This window comes from Gastrolobium bilobum, unplaced genomic scaffold (genome assembly GCF_033153095.1).
Source record: "Gastrolobium bilobum isolate Gb01-03AN ecotype WA unplaced genomic scaffold, APGP_CSIRO_Gbil_v1 utg36643, whole genome shotgun sequence".
NCBI classification, from domain to species: domain Eukaryota; kingdom Viridiplantae; phylum Streptophyta; class Magnoliopsida; order Fabales; family Fabaceae; genus Gastrolobium; species Gastrolobium bilobum.
This window is the reverse complement of record NW_026898897.1, coordinates 2,411-16,383: the sequence shown is the minus strand read 5'-3', so window position 1 is coordinate 16,383 and position 13,973 is coordinate 2,411. Positions and strand designations below refer to the sequence as shown.

General features: G+C 37.3%; 1 protein-coding gene and 1 non-coding gene across 2 annotated transcripts; both read right to left on the bottom strand.

The window, feature by feature from the left end:
- Nucleotides 1-693: 693 nt before the first annotated feature.
- On the bottom strand, nt 694-4,019 carry LOC133285126 (uncharacterized). Its single transcript, XM_061482299.1, has 2 exons — nt 3,578-4,019; nt 694-962 (listed from the first exon to the last, which is right to left on the bottom strand). The coding sequence occupies exons 1-2, from the start codon at nt 4,017-4,019 to the stop codon at nt 694-696; spliced, it is 711 nt and encodes a 236-aa protein (XP_061338283.1).
- A 7,375-nt stretch (nt 4,020-11,394) lies between these two features.
- On the bottom strand, nt 11,395-11,499 carry LOC133285128 (small nucleolar RNA R71). The gene has a single exon (XR_009747973.1). It is a non-coding gene; the product is annotated as a small nucleolar RNA R71 (small nucleolar RNA).
- Nucleotides 11,500-13,973: the final 2,474 nt, after the last annotated feature.

The following is a 13,973-nucleotide window of genomic DNA, read 5'->3' as shown; positions in this document are numbered from 1 at the left end:
CCTGAAAAAAATAGAGAAACACGGACTGCCCATGTGCCCCTGCACCTGAGGCAGATTCTGGACCGGATTTGGGAAATTAATTCCCGCTTCGTTTCTCGGTCAAATTGAGCGTGTGATATATCAAAATGAAGTTTGAGGTGCCTAGTTTGTAGGATAAAAATTTGAGGGCAAATGGTTGAGTGGATTGAGTGCAGTAATTCGAGCAATGTGAGTGGTTTGGAGCTGTTTTTGGGGTTGTTTGGGCTAATCGCTTATCCAACTTCAAACGGCGATAACCGGAGCAAATGAGCTCCGAATTGAGCGTATTTTAGCTTGTTAAAAAGGGAATTAAGTAACACAAAGATATAATCTGAGAAGTAGGGTTGGTTGCGATCGGTTTGGTCGCAGAAAAACTTAGAGTGTAACATGTTCGAATTGGTATAAAACGTAAAGTTGGAAATTGGCTAAGTGAGTTTATGGGAACTCCTTAGTAACTTATAATAAGTAACGTAAGTGATAAAAACAGTTTAAATAAGTCTTCCGCAAGAGTTTACGGTTACGGTCACAGCTTTTAATTATTACGCCTTTTTATGATTTAAATGCTCGCGTAATAGTCGGAAAAAATTTATTCTCGTTTTTATAAATGAACTGCTGTGATTGTAACTGCGCTTAATATCATAATTAATGTTAACAATACCGGTACGTAACGGGCTGTTACAGCTTTACTTCATCAATTCCTAGCTTGTTCATCAGGGTGAGGGGCATCACATTTATGCTGGCACCAACATCGCATAAGACTTTCTCTATAGTCGTCTTACCGCGTGGAATACTGAAGCTCCTTGGATCTTTCAACTTTGGAGGCAAGTTTTTCTGTATGATTGCATTGCACTCCTCTGTTAGTGTAACAGGTTCATCCTCTGAAAGCTTCTTAGATAATGTCTCCTTCAGGAACTTTGCATACGGAGGCATTTGCTCCAGAACTTCTGCAAAAGGAATGTTAATTTGTAATTTCTTAAAAATATCTAAAAATTTAGACAATTGCTTCTTTTGTTCATGTTGCTTGAGCTTTATGGGATATGGAGGTTTCTCAAAACGTGAGAAATTCCATTGCTTCTTTTGAACTGCAGGAGGTTGCTCCTTTGCTTCTTCCTTGTCTTCTTGAGTGTGCTCATTCTTGCTGTAGGAGCTTCCACTTTTTCTAGATCCTCCCTCTTAGTAGTGATGGCATTGCAATGTTCCCTCGGGTTGATTATGGTATCACTAGGAAATTGGCCTTGATTTCTCTCAGCAAGCTGTCTAGACAATTGGCCTATCTGATTCTCCAAGTTCCGGATGGAAGCATCTTGTTGCGATATGGCGCTGATTCTTCAAGAGTTTGATCATCTTTCTTTTCATGGGATATGGAGGTTTCTCAAAAACTTGTTGCGAAATCGGCAAGTATACCGTTCGTTTCAAGTAATAAAGTGATAAGTAAGATATCGTTCCCTTGAGGATTAATGCACCACTTACTAATTTAACTATTCCCTTTGAGTTTGAAAATATTCGTGATCGTAATTTAAAAACAGAAATTTAAAAACAATAAAATTCAAAAGCATTCAAGACTATCAAGAATATCAAGAAAATATGAGTAATTGAATTTGTAAAGAAACTGCAGTCAGGATGCACTTCACCTCCGATCTTCCTTTATATTCCTAAATTGAATTTTATAACTAACTAATTTATTAGCTCAGACAATTCATTATTTTCCTATCAAATAATTGAACCCTAATGTCTTAGTGTTTTCAACTCTTTAACCCAATTAGAATTCTAGTGTCCTAGTAATTCATCTTGAATTAAGCATTAAGAAAATGAATCTAAAAGTCCGCAATCTATGTAAGCCTATGTCTAGATCATACACAAATTGTTATTCTACCCTTGTCTAAATGTCTAGATCTAACTTCTCATGAGAGTACTATGCTAAGCATGAATGATTTTCAGTGTTGAGAATTTCAAACAAGACTTTTCAATTTCAAAAAGGAAATTAGAATCTAACTTGAATACCCCTCAATAAGATAAATAATACGCTCATCACTCAAGTGTTTGGGGTATAATCACTCAATCTATCAGTGTAATAGTACTACCATATGCTTGATCTGATTCTCAAGTTCCTAAAGATGAGGAACATAAATAACATGCAAAAATTGATCAAAAGGTCTTTTTAGGGTTGTAACGTGGCTTGGTTTAGGGGTAGGAATATTTGGATAGTAGCTAATTTTATTGTGTGAGATTGAAACACATTTAATTCAATTCAAGGTTCAGTCAACTCTCAAACAATATTTCACTACTTCTTCCTTTTAATTCAAGATTTTATTCCTTTTTCACCACCTTTTTCTTTCTCCCTACTAATAAATTATAGCAGAAATTTTCTTTCTTTTCCTTTGCACATCCTCTTTTCAGACAGATTTTTTTTTCTTTGAGGTACTATTTTCCTTTTTATCACTTAATTTTCAATGGAGAACTTCACCTGAAATTTTCTTTGATCAATATTTCAATCTCATTCGAAGGTGAGTCAACAGGAATAATAGCTAAGCAATTTATGGAAAATAGAACAAAAATTAGTCTAAGGCTCAAAGGGGCTAGCAATGGAAACAAATTCTTTTCAGGTGGCTATTTGGCTAAGTGGTTAACAAGAACAAAAGTGCCTTTATCATTTCAACTCATGCATGTATCACAGAGAAACAGATCAAGTTCTAGAGTACCACTACAGTGAGGCCTCTCAAAAAAAAAAATTAAGTGTTTAGGCTCAAACCTCACCGGCTGTGGCATCAAGCTAGACTCTAATCCTCATTTTCACGTCAAAGCATTATCTAAAAATTATCAAAAAGAAAATCATACAAACAAGCAGTCATAATCTCTAGATAGTATTCAATGCAATGTCATGATAGAAAAAATTATTTTGAATTCTCACAGTTTCACTTGTGCCTCCTATAGTTTATTCAGATTTATTAACTAATTCAGCTCATGCTATCTTGGACAAACATTCAGAGACACCAGTACCAGTAGAATAGAAAATAGGAAACTAAAAAAAAAAGTTAAAAGGTTTCAGATATCTCACATGAATTTGAAAATTCCTGCTGAGCATATATATTCCTCTGTATGTATTCTTTAGTCCAAGTATAATATGCAACCAATTCCCAGATTTAAAATATTGTTGTCCTCAACAATAATATTAAACCAAAAATTTTTGCAAACTAAAAACACACACTTAGATCAAAACAAGATATTGATAACAGAGAATATCAACAAGAATTATCAAAATAAGAGTATATATCTACATAAAGTACTAAAAAAAAAATCTAGAAACTGAAAAAGATAAAATAAAATAAAAAAGAATTTTTTTTATAAAAATTGAAAAACTTATTGGGTTGCCTCCCAATTAGCGCTTGTTTTACGTCACGAGCCTGACGTACCCCTTGTGATTATGGTGGTTGGAAGCACGATACCCATTGATGACCTAGTCTTCTTGGTTCAGTATTGTGTCCTTCCATGATCATATGCATGTGGATGATGAGGAGGGTTCTCATGAACTTTAAACTTAGTTTCACATGTTTTTCCTTACTCTTGGGCTTTTCCATCTTAACCTTTGGCTTGCTTTCTTCATGCCGCTGATGGACTTCCTTCTTGTTCCCTTCCTCAACTTTTTTCTCTACAATGTAGTTAACTTGATCTTTAGGTTGAGATGTAGGCAATGGAGCTTCATTTGTAAGTACCGTGAATGTTGCTTGCTCTCCATCCACGCGCATTATCAATTCACCCTTAGGTACATCGATTAGCGCTCTTGGGGTTGTTAAGAATGGCCACTCAAAAATCATAGGTACACTGGCATCTTCATCAATGTCAAGAATAACAAAATCAACAGGAATTAGAAATTTATTTACCTTGATGAACACATCTTCCACAATACCATGTGCTTGTTTTGTTGAGCGATCGACCAGTTGAACATTCATCCTCGTTGGCTTTACTTCATCAATTATCAGCTTCTTCATCTGGGTGAGGGGCATCACATTTATGCTGGCACCAAGATCGCATAAAACTTTCTCTATAATCGTCTTGCCGATGGTGCATGGAATACTAAAGCTCCCTGGATCCTTCAACTTTGGAGGCAAGTTTTTCTATATGATTGCACTACACTCTTCTGTTAGTGTAACAGGTTCATCCTCTGTGAGCTTCTGGATCTTAGACAATGTCTCTTTCAGGAACTTTGCATACGAAGGCATTTGCTCCAGAGCTTCTGCAAAAGGAATGTTAATTTGCAATTTCTTAAAAATATCTAAAAATTTAGACAATTGCTTCCTTTGTTCATTTGCTTGAGCTTCATGGGGTGTGGAGGTTTCTCAAAACGTGAGAAATCTCATTGCTTCTTCTGAACTTTAGGAGGTTGCTCTTTTGATTTTTCGTTGCCTTCTTGAGTGTGCTTATTCTTCCCTATAGAAGCTTCAACTTCATCTTTTTCTAGATCCTCGCATTTAGTAGTGATGGCATTGCAGTGCTCCCTTGGGTTGATTATGGTGTCACTGGGGAATGATCCTGGATTTCTCTCAGCTAGCTGCCTAGACAATTGGCCTATCTGATTCTCCAAGTTCCGGATGGAAGCATCTTGATTCGTATAATAGGCTTTTGTCTCATTTATGAAAGCATCAGTGGTCTGGATATGGTCATTGATGGTTTTAGAAAGCTGCAACATCGCTTTCTCCAATTCAGACGGCTCCTTATGTGGAATAGGAGGAAGTTGTAAGTAATTGTTGGATTTGTAATCCAAATCTTCCCCTTGAACTCTCCTTTGGAAGTTATTCCCTTGAGCATTGTTCTCGTTCCTCTGGAAGTTCTGCGGTGGTCTTGGATCATACCAGACTCCATTAACTTGAAACGGCTCATATCCTACAAGTGTTGGGAACTCATTGGTCTCATGCTCTCCTTTGCAATAATCACAGTTAACTAAATTAACTTGAGCTGTAGAAACTTGCATCTTGTCCATCTTAGCATTCATACTGGCGAGCTATTGATATATAACCTTATGTTCGGCTAACACAACATCATTATTCCCCAATTGAAGAAGTCCATTTGTGATACCCTCCCCTGTATGCATTCAAGGGAGTTGTCTGCTAAGCGGATTAGAGTCATATTATTCGCGGATAAGTTCTGAAAACTTGTTTTTCGTCTCATTAAAATTTTGTTTTCAAATCTGGTCAAAAGAAATTAAAACAGTGTGAAAACTTAGTGAAATATATGGCTCGCTGAAATAATCATTTTCCTGAGAAACCTGTCTTCGTCCAAAAATTATAATAAATCGTGCTTTCAGAATTTCATTGTAAAATTTATATAATCAGAAACTAGACACGTGGGGCTTCGTGTGCATATAAATTATAAGAAATTCGGATGTCTGTAGCCCCACTAAATATAACTCGCAAAGTGCTCGCAAAACAGTTTATAAAAACAACAGTTAAAAAAAACGTTCAGAAATTATTTTCGCAAAATGTTTCCAGAATTTTCCCAAATTTCAAACCGGCCATAAAAACCTTAAAACAGTAGCTAAATAATGCTTCCAACAGTAATCCAAACTTCCCAAAATATTACAATAATACAGTCATCCAACAGACAAACATTCAACAACAGAAAAGCCCAAACAGCAGCAATTAACAACAATTATCCATTTAACCACGTCCTCATATGCTCTTTCGTCCCCCCTGCAATTTTATAAAAATTGCAGCCCCAAAGGGGTGAGAAAAATCTCAGTAGTGTGATAACAAAACCAGCAATGCAACAGTACTAACTAGATACAGAATTATAAAACAGTCGCATCATCAATTCAAATCCGTCAAATACTAATCAAAATCATAGTGCGTATATAACGCCAAAGGTTGCGTATATAACGCCAAAAGTGTACGTTCCTAACACTACGGTGCACGTATCACTAACAAACACAGTGGAGAATCCTGGGTGGCTCCTCAAAAGGGCTCCAACTATGACCTAAGCGGACGGAAGCCAAGTGTCCCATACCCTGGTACCGGAGGGATGCCTATATGATGCGTGCTCAAACATATGCTTACTTTTCATAATTATTTTCAATAATCAGCATGAAAAATATGCAGGTATGCTATGTAATGGTCCGCACACAAAACAGCTAAAATTATGATATGGGTATGCATGACTAAATGATAATCAATATAGCACGTGTTCCATGGATTTCCAATAACAAAATGCTGAACACCAATTACTTCCCAAAACAGAATTTCCAGCACGTCAAGTCCATGAACAACATACGAATAACATATACAGAATCCGAATCCAAAGCATGAGAGCAACATTCACAATCCATGTACTAGCAAGCAGTCACAAAGGTAATGCCACCAGACACTTACCTCGCGTGCCACGAATAAATTACCAAACAGCAGCGAAATAGTCCACGGTCTTAGGGGTTTCGCGTACCTAATACACCATTGCACCAAATCAGAATTTCACATAATTTTTCCTATAACTCACAAATAATTTCGAGGCTTCTAATCTTTGTGCCTTGGTCGAATTATGATGTTTCTAAAGCCACTTATTTTACTGTCCTCAATTTTATTCCATCAACGGTTAGCAAATTTTAATTTTTTTCCAACGTTTACAATCGGTTTCCAAGGTCTTCCAAAAGAATTTAGTTTCTGCCCTCTTATAGATTTTAAACAACATGTGCAGCGAAAATTCCTAAGGTCTCACCCTATGCAGATTCGATTTTCTAACAGTAGCATGGTGTTCAGAATATTTCATTCATATAATGACTCCTACTACTACCAAGGTGCGCTAATGGGAGCCTAAAACATGCTGTCTATTTATTTTAATTCATGCAAAGCTTGGGATACACTAAGGTATAACTAAACAGTCCCACACTTTAGTAAGAGGCCATTTCCAAGTTTATTTTTATGTTTTCGAGTTAGGTTCCAAAGGGATTTAATATGGCAGGAACAAAAGGAGATAAAATAATATAGAAGAACTACTTCCTAAACATGATTGACGACTTGAACAGAAGAGGTGAAGAGGGGCTCGAAATTTGTGCTTACCTCTTGCAAGCACACAAAGAACACGGAATGGACAAGGAGCAGCACCTTAGCTTCCTAGATCCACGAAATAGCAAGTTCAGCCTTCTAAATGGTGACCGCGCGCACAAGAGGAGGGGAAAAAAGTGCTTGGATTAGAACCTACATTCAAGAGAACATCTCCATCAACCCGTCGTGGTAGGAGAATGCAAGGGAGAAGAAACTATACTCTACCTCCTTGTATGAAGCTTCGGCTGAGCAAGAAGAAAAGAGATGAAGGCTTGATGATAATGGTTCTCTAGAGGTCCATGATTCGAGCAAGAATGGTAAGAATGATATGAAATTATTTCTGGATGCTCACTCACTACTTGGCTCACGATTTCAGGGAGGGGGAAGAAGATGGTATATCTGAGTTCTATATTGTTTCACAAGACAAATGCTTCACCCTATTACCCTAAATCAGCGCTTGGAATGAATGAATGGGAGGTTTAGAGGGCTGATTTTAAAAGCCATCAAAGGTCAGAAAATTTTGGGTTGTCTCTCTCCTCTCATGCGTCTACAAGGATGCAAAGAGGGTAAGATTTTTGCCCACTCACGAGACATGCAAACTGACTCCTATCATCTTACTGGTTGCATGTTCAAAGGCTGTTTTAGCTTGGATAGTGCATCAAGTAATCAGCTGCCTTTTTACACCTCCTAGGCGCACATGTGAAGGGAAAGCAAGGATAGAGTTTTGCCAAGTGGTGATCACTAACCAATTAAGGGCTGCCTTGTGGGATTTCTTAGAATGAGATAAGGATAAATACATGATTGGGCTGAATCTTAAACACCCCTTAAGACCCTAAGCATTCGGCCTTATCATGAGATGAGGACTGTAAGAACTCGCACCGTTAATTAAGAAAGTTAATTAATTAATTATGTGCAATTAGGAAATAATTCCATAATTGACCCTAATAATTATTATGAGGCTCTAATAATTATAGTAAGTGATTAAGAATGCTAAAAGTCGCTTTTTGGAAGAAAAGTGCAGATACCGGTTCTGCTAGTCGGTATAAATGTGTACCGAAAAAGTATCCTGGAAAATTATAATAAGTGCATAATAATTACTAGAATAATATGTAGGACTTGTAAAATGAGTTTCAAGTCAAAATAAGAAGAACTGGTGCCAGAAACTGGTACTGGCTATGAAAAATGCGTACTGGAAAGGTGCTTCGAAAATTATAAGAAAAATATGATAATTCTTGTAAAATTGAGTAGGTTAAGAATCCTGAGTTTGGGATTAAGATGCTAAGCGTAGCAATTAAAGTTAATACAGTGTGTTTAAAGCTTAAGTGGCTATATAAATGAAAGTTGCACCCAACCCTAGGAGGATTCTGATGTTTTGTGCGTGAGTTGGTGGCTGGTCAGGGGTGTGTTCACTGTTCCATTGCATGTTCTTTATCTCTTGTGACCAAACCACCATTTTCTCTTGATTTTCCTTCTCTTTGACCTTGCAAACACTTGGGTGGGTGCATTGTGAGGTTGGGTTACAACTTTTGCTAAGAGAAGGGTGCTTCTGGAGTGTGTTTTGGTTCTGACTTTGGGTTGTTGAGAGGGTGTGGACCTTTGGCTTGGCATTGGTGGTGCCAAGGAGCCATCTTTTGGTGCAAGAACCAACTTTTGTGAAGGCATTTTCGTATTTCCTTGGTGGTCTGAACCTTGGAGGTAGATTGGAGAGCTCCAAGAGCCTTTACTTCTCTGTTTTGATCCTTTGGTGAGTTGTACAACCTTGATCATGGGTTTTTATGGGTTAAAGGTGATGTCTTTGCATGTTAATAGGTTAAGCAAGTAACCAGCTGGTATGTAAACCTATGAGGGTATAAAAATGCATGCTTTAACGTGTTTAAGTGTTAAAAATGGAACCTTGGAAGGATATCTTCGTGAAATGCAGGAACTGCATTCTGTCGCGAAATATACGGATATCTGTGATAACTCTCCCAAATGAGAGTTATTTTGTTATTTTTATGATGAATTTGTTGCATAAATTCCATATAAGTTAACCGCTTTGCATGATAATTCAGCTAATTATTGTATATTTATGATTAAGTGCTTTGAGATGACTAAGTATGGAAAATAAGACAATATCCCTTGATTTTATGTAAGAAAAGATGACTTGCTGAATGTTTGTCTTCGCAGGGAAAATTGACGTAGGAATGCTGTAGCAGAGAAGCTGACGAAGTAATGATATAGCAAGCGCTACAGCATGACAGCGTGGACAAAGGGACAACAGAACTTTTGAATTTCAAAAGTTGGTTATTCTCCATCAATACACCAGCAAGCAAGGGAAGTTTCTGGAGATTTAGTTCAGAAATCACAAGGGTCAAAGACAAATTCAAAGATTGAATCTTATCCAATTCCCAAAGAACAAGGACAACAACCTTGATTCGGTACAACATTGGCACAAGAAAACCAAGAAGATAAAGATCTTATCCAATTAAGTGCCAACAAATCCGAAAATCCCAAGGATCAAGGACGATTTCAAAGATTGAGTCTTATCCCAAAATCCCAAAGAACAAAGACAACAAACTCTTGTTCGGTCAACAACAATATTGGCACAAGAAAATCAAGAAGATTAAGATCTTATCCAATCAAGTGCCAACAACCCAAGAATTTAGGGATAAGATAAGGCTGCAGCAACCGGATTCATGAATCTCCACTCTTAATTCCTAAAGCCCAAAGCCCAACCATTTTTCCTATTTAAGAAGAGCTCCTCCACGAGAGAGAAATAGTTTGAAACACAGTTAGAGAGGTTCAAGATTCAGAAGGTCAGAAGCAAGGAGGAGAGTTTTAGAGGGAGATAGTGAGGTTCTTGGAAGAGGAAGAGCAGCGCTGGAGCAGTGCTGGAGCAAGGCAGTGACGACGTCTTCCTAGAGCAATTGTTTTCAACTTCTTTTATGTTTTCCAATGAATTCTTTCTTTCTTTTCTCTATTTTATTTAATTTCATTATGAGCTAATTTGCTCCATAAGTTAGGTGATAAAGTACCTATGTTGTAACATTGATATGTATGCCTAAACTTTGTTTATGTTAATATTTAATTAGTTATTCAACAAGTTTGCTTAATCTCATTCATGTGTGCATGTCGAGAGATACATATGTGATATTGAGGAGGTTAGGGCCGAGAGGTTTCCGAATCCAGACCCTTGTTGGATTGTGTGGATTAATTAGGTTAAGAAAATTAACTTAATTAAGTTGTGGGTAGAGAGATCATTCACACCACATAACCTAGAACTTGAACTTAAACAATTCAGTGATTAGTTTGGCCATAGAGATGTGGGGATTAGTTATTGGGTATATATGTTAGGTTGGCCAAAAGCCCCAGCATACCTTAGTGTTCGGTTACTAGTTAAACATCGATATAGCATCGTTTCAGTATTGCTGTATCAGGGAAATTGATCCTGACCTATATCTCATCCATCATCTTAATACCTATTATTTTAGTTTCTTGTTTTCTTATTATTAGTTGTCTTTTATTTTACAAAACCAACAATTATAATCAATCACGTTACTCACTTTCTTTACCTAAATAATCATTACTTGACACTTATCTCCGTGGGACCGATACTAGGACTCACACATCCCTTTATTACTTGTGACACATGCACTTGCGTATTTGTGTGGAAGATTTAAATTGATTACAATTTGCAGAACAAGTTTTTGGCGCCGTTGCCGGGGATAAGTACAAAGTTATTTTTATTTCGGTAGAGAATTTTATTTCTTTTACATCCTTTACCTTTCCCCTTATTGTTTTCAAGGTGTTAATTGCATCATATGAGCAGTTCTTCATCAGAGCAAGAAGCAGATTTTGATCCTGAGATTGAAAGAACGTTTCGAGCAAGAAGGAGACAGGAAAGACGTATCAATCCTACAGCAACACCTAACATGGACGCAAGGTTGGGAAGTGGTGAAGAGGAAGGACCTGGACAAAACAATGGAGGTCCAAATCAGGTTTAGATTCCAATCAGAGCACATGAAATTCCTACGCTCAACAATCTGCATTCTGGAATCGTTCAACCTGATGTAGCAGCAAAGAATTTTGAGCTGAAGCCAGTGATGTTTCACATGCTACAAACCATTGGTCAATTCAATGGACTGCCTAGCGAAGACCCTCACCTTCACCTCCAGAATTTTATTGATGTAGCAGACACTTTCAAAATAAGAGGAGTTACATATGATGCGCTAAAGATGAAGTTGTTCCCATATTACCTCACCAACAAAGCTAAAGCATGGTTGAATTCTTTACAACCACAGTCAATCCGAAGTTAGGAGGAGTTGGCGGACAAGTTTTTATTGAATTTCTGCCCTCCTATGAAGGCAGCCCAATACAGGAATGATATATCAACCTTCAAACAATTGCAAGACGAATCATTTTATGAAGCTTGGGAGAAATTCAAAGATCTGTTGAGGAAGTGCCCAAATCATGGCATTCCCGAATGGATTCAAATGGAGACATTCTATAATGGGCTCAATGGACCAACAAAAGGCATGGTTGATGCATCATCTGGAGGAGCCCTATTAGAAAAAACATATACAGAAGCATATGCAATATTGGAGAGGATGGCAGTCAACAACTATCAGTGGCCCGTAGAAAGATCAAGTTTAATACAAAAAAAACTGCTGGAGCTTGGGAACTGGATGTTGTATCAGCACTGTCAGCACAGATTTCAGCTATTAACAACTCTATCAAAACGATGAGTCTGTCTGCTGAAGCTAAACCAGTCAATGCCCTCATTGATGCTATATCATGTGTTTTCTGTAATGGTCCCCATATCTATGATAACTGTCCACAAAACCCTCAATCTGTTTGTTTTATAGGAAATTTCAACAGGAACAACAATCCATATTCAAATACCTATAATCCCGGATGGAGGAATCACCCGAATCTCTCCTATTCACAAGGACAACATCATGGACAGCAGCAAGGACAACAACAATTGTCCTCAGACACAACAGGAAGGTCATATAAAGCTCCATATCCTCCCGGATTCACGCAGCAACAACATCAATCCAGACAGCACACTGATACATCAAATACGCTGGAAGGCATGCTGAAGGACTACATGACAAGGAGTGATGCTATAATTCATAATCAAGCTGCATCAATCAAGAATTTGGAGACTCAAGTAGGTTAATTGGCAGAAACACTCAGAAGCAGACCTCAAGGAACTTTGCCAAGCAACACTAAAGTCCCAAAGAAAAATGGAGCAGAACAAGTCAATGCTATATCACTGCGGAGTGGTAAGGCCGTAGATGAACCAGAAGTCATAAAGAACTACCACGAGCAGAAACAGAAAGCATTGGACCAGGTTGAAGAAGGGAAAGTTGCCGAAGAGGTGGAAACTATAACACCTCACAATTTTAAATCAAGTAATTAAAATATTAAGTGAGCAATCAAGTGATAGATTAGTGAAAATCCAAAAGATTAGGCCAAAATACAAAGAAAGGGCAAAACGGTAATTAGCCAACACGCAACCCTAGGAAGATAAAAATTGAGTAGAAGGTCTCAGATGGTAAAAATAACCCTGGAAATGGATTCAGAACGAAAAATTGAGTGGACAGGCAAGTTTCAGAAAAATCAGTGAATAGTGTTTTTCGCGGGTAAAAATACCGCGTTACAATTTCACCGTAAAACGTGCCATTTGAATTTTGAGCTCTAGGTTTCAAATATGAGTTATAAATGGTTTGTTGAGTTAGGAAATATAATTTTGATGAAATTTGATGGAATTGAGTCATTTTGGGAAAAATTGATGAATAGTGATTTTTCGGTGTAAAAATACTGCGGTATAATTGTACCGATAAGCGTGAAAATTTTATCAGTATTTTAGGGAAACAAAAATATGACATGAACAAGAAAAATACGTAGGTCATGAATTTATGGTTGAAATTAGTGATTTACTTAGAGTTAAATCGCATATGGGACCCACATGTGGTTTAAGTGACTTAAAAGTCACATTTTCATGACATTTTCTCTCTCCTCCCTCTCTTCTCTCCCGCGCGCAGCAGCCACCATGGCCAAGGATTGGTCAAGCTTTCTTCCTTCCATAACTTGGTCATTTCTACACCGAATCCAACGATTTTTGTCTTGAAACTTGTTGGAAAACACCTCCTAAACACATTGGTACCACTCTTGAACCTTGAAATCGCGTGTGTGAGGAGATCTTGCCCTATTACAGCCGCGGTTTTGAAGGTAGATTTGGTGTTCTTGGAGCTTTTAAATGCTCCAATGGTGGAGTATGCTTAGGAGGAGTCTATACCTTCCGTTTGGGTGAGTGTTCTTGCATTTTAAATGGTTGATGGTGATGATTTGATTTTGAAAACCTAAACTTTGATATGATGAATAGTGATGTTAGAGAGCTCAATTTGAAAATGTGTATTAGATGATAATGTGTTAGAATGATGTAGTAATGCTAGAAATGCAATGAAAATTTTAAGTGAAATGTGATGATTTTTAACTTAGAAAAAATTGATGATCATGATTTTGGAATTTGTGAATTTTGGTGTTGAGACTTGTTTGATGATGGTGGCATGATGGTATGATGATATAATAGGTTGTATGATGGTTGGAATGATTAAAGTTGTATGGAAATTCCTTGGAATGCCATAGGTTAAAATTCGATTCTTTGAGGAAAGATTGAGGAATTGATGTTGAAAAATGATTTGGATAATGATTTGTGTAGTTATATGGTGCTTAGATGGGTTGTGTTGTGCTTGGAGAGTGTTTGAATCAATGGAAAAAAATGAATTGTGTTAGAGACCTAAATGAGCCCAGAATGAAATATTTCGCAAAACGATGCGTAAATGTCGAAAAACGGAAAAACGACGATTGAACTAGCCTCTAAACAACCTAAGGGAGTGTTATAAAATGAGAAAGAAAATTTAGGAAAATAAATCTCAAATTTAC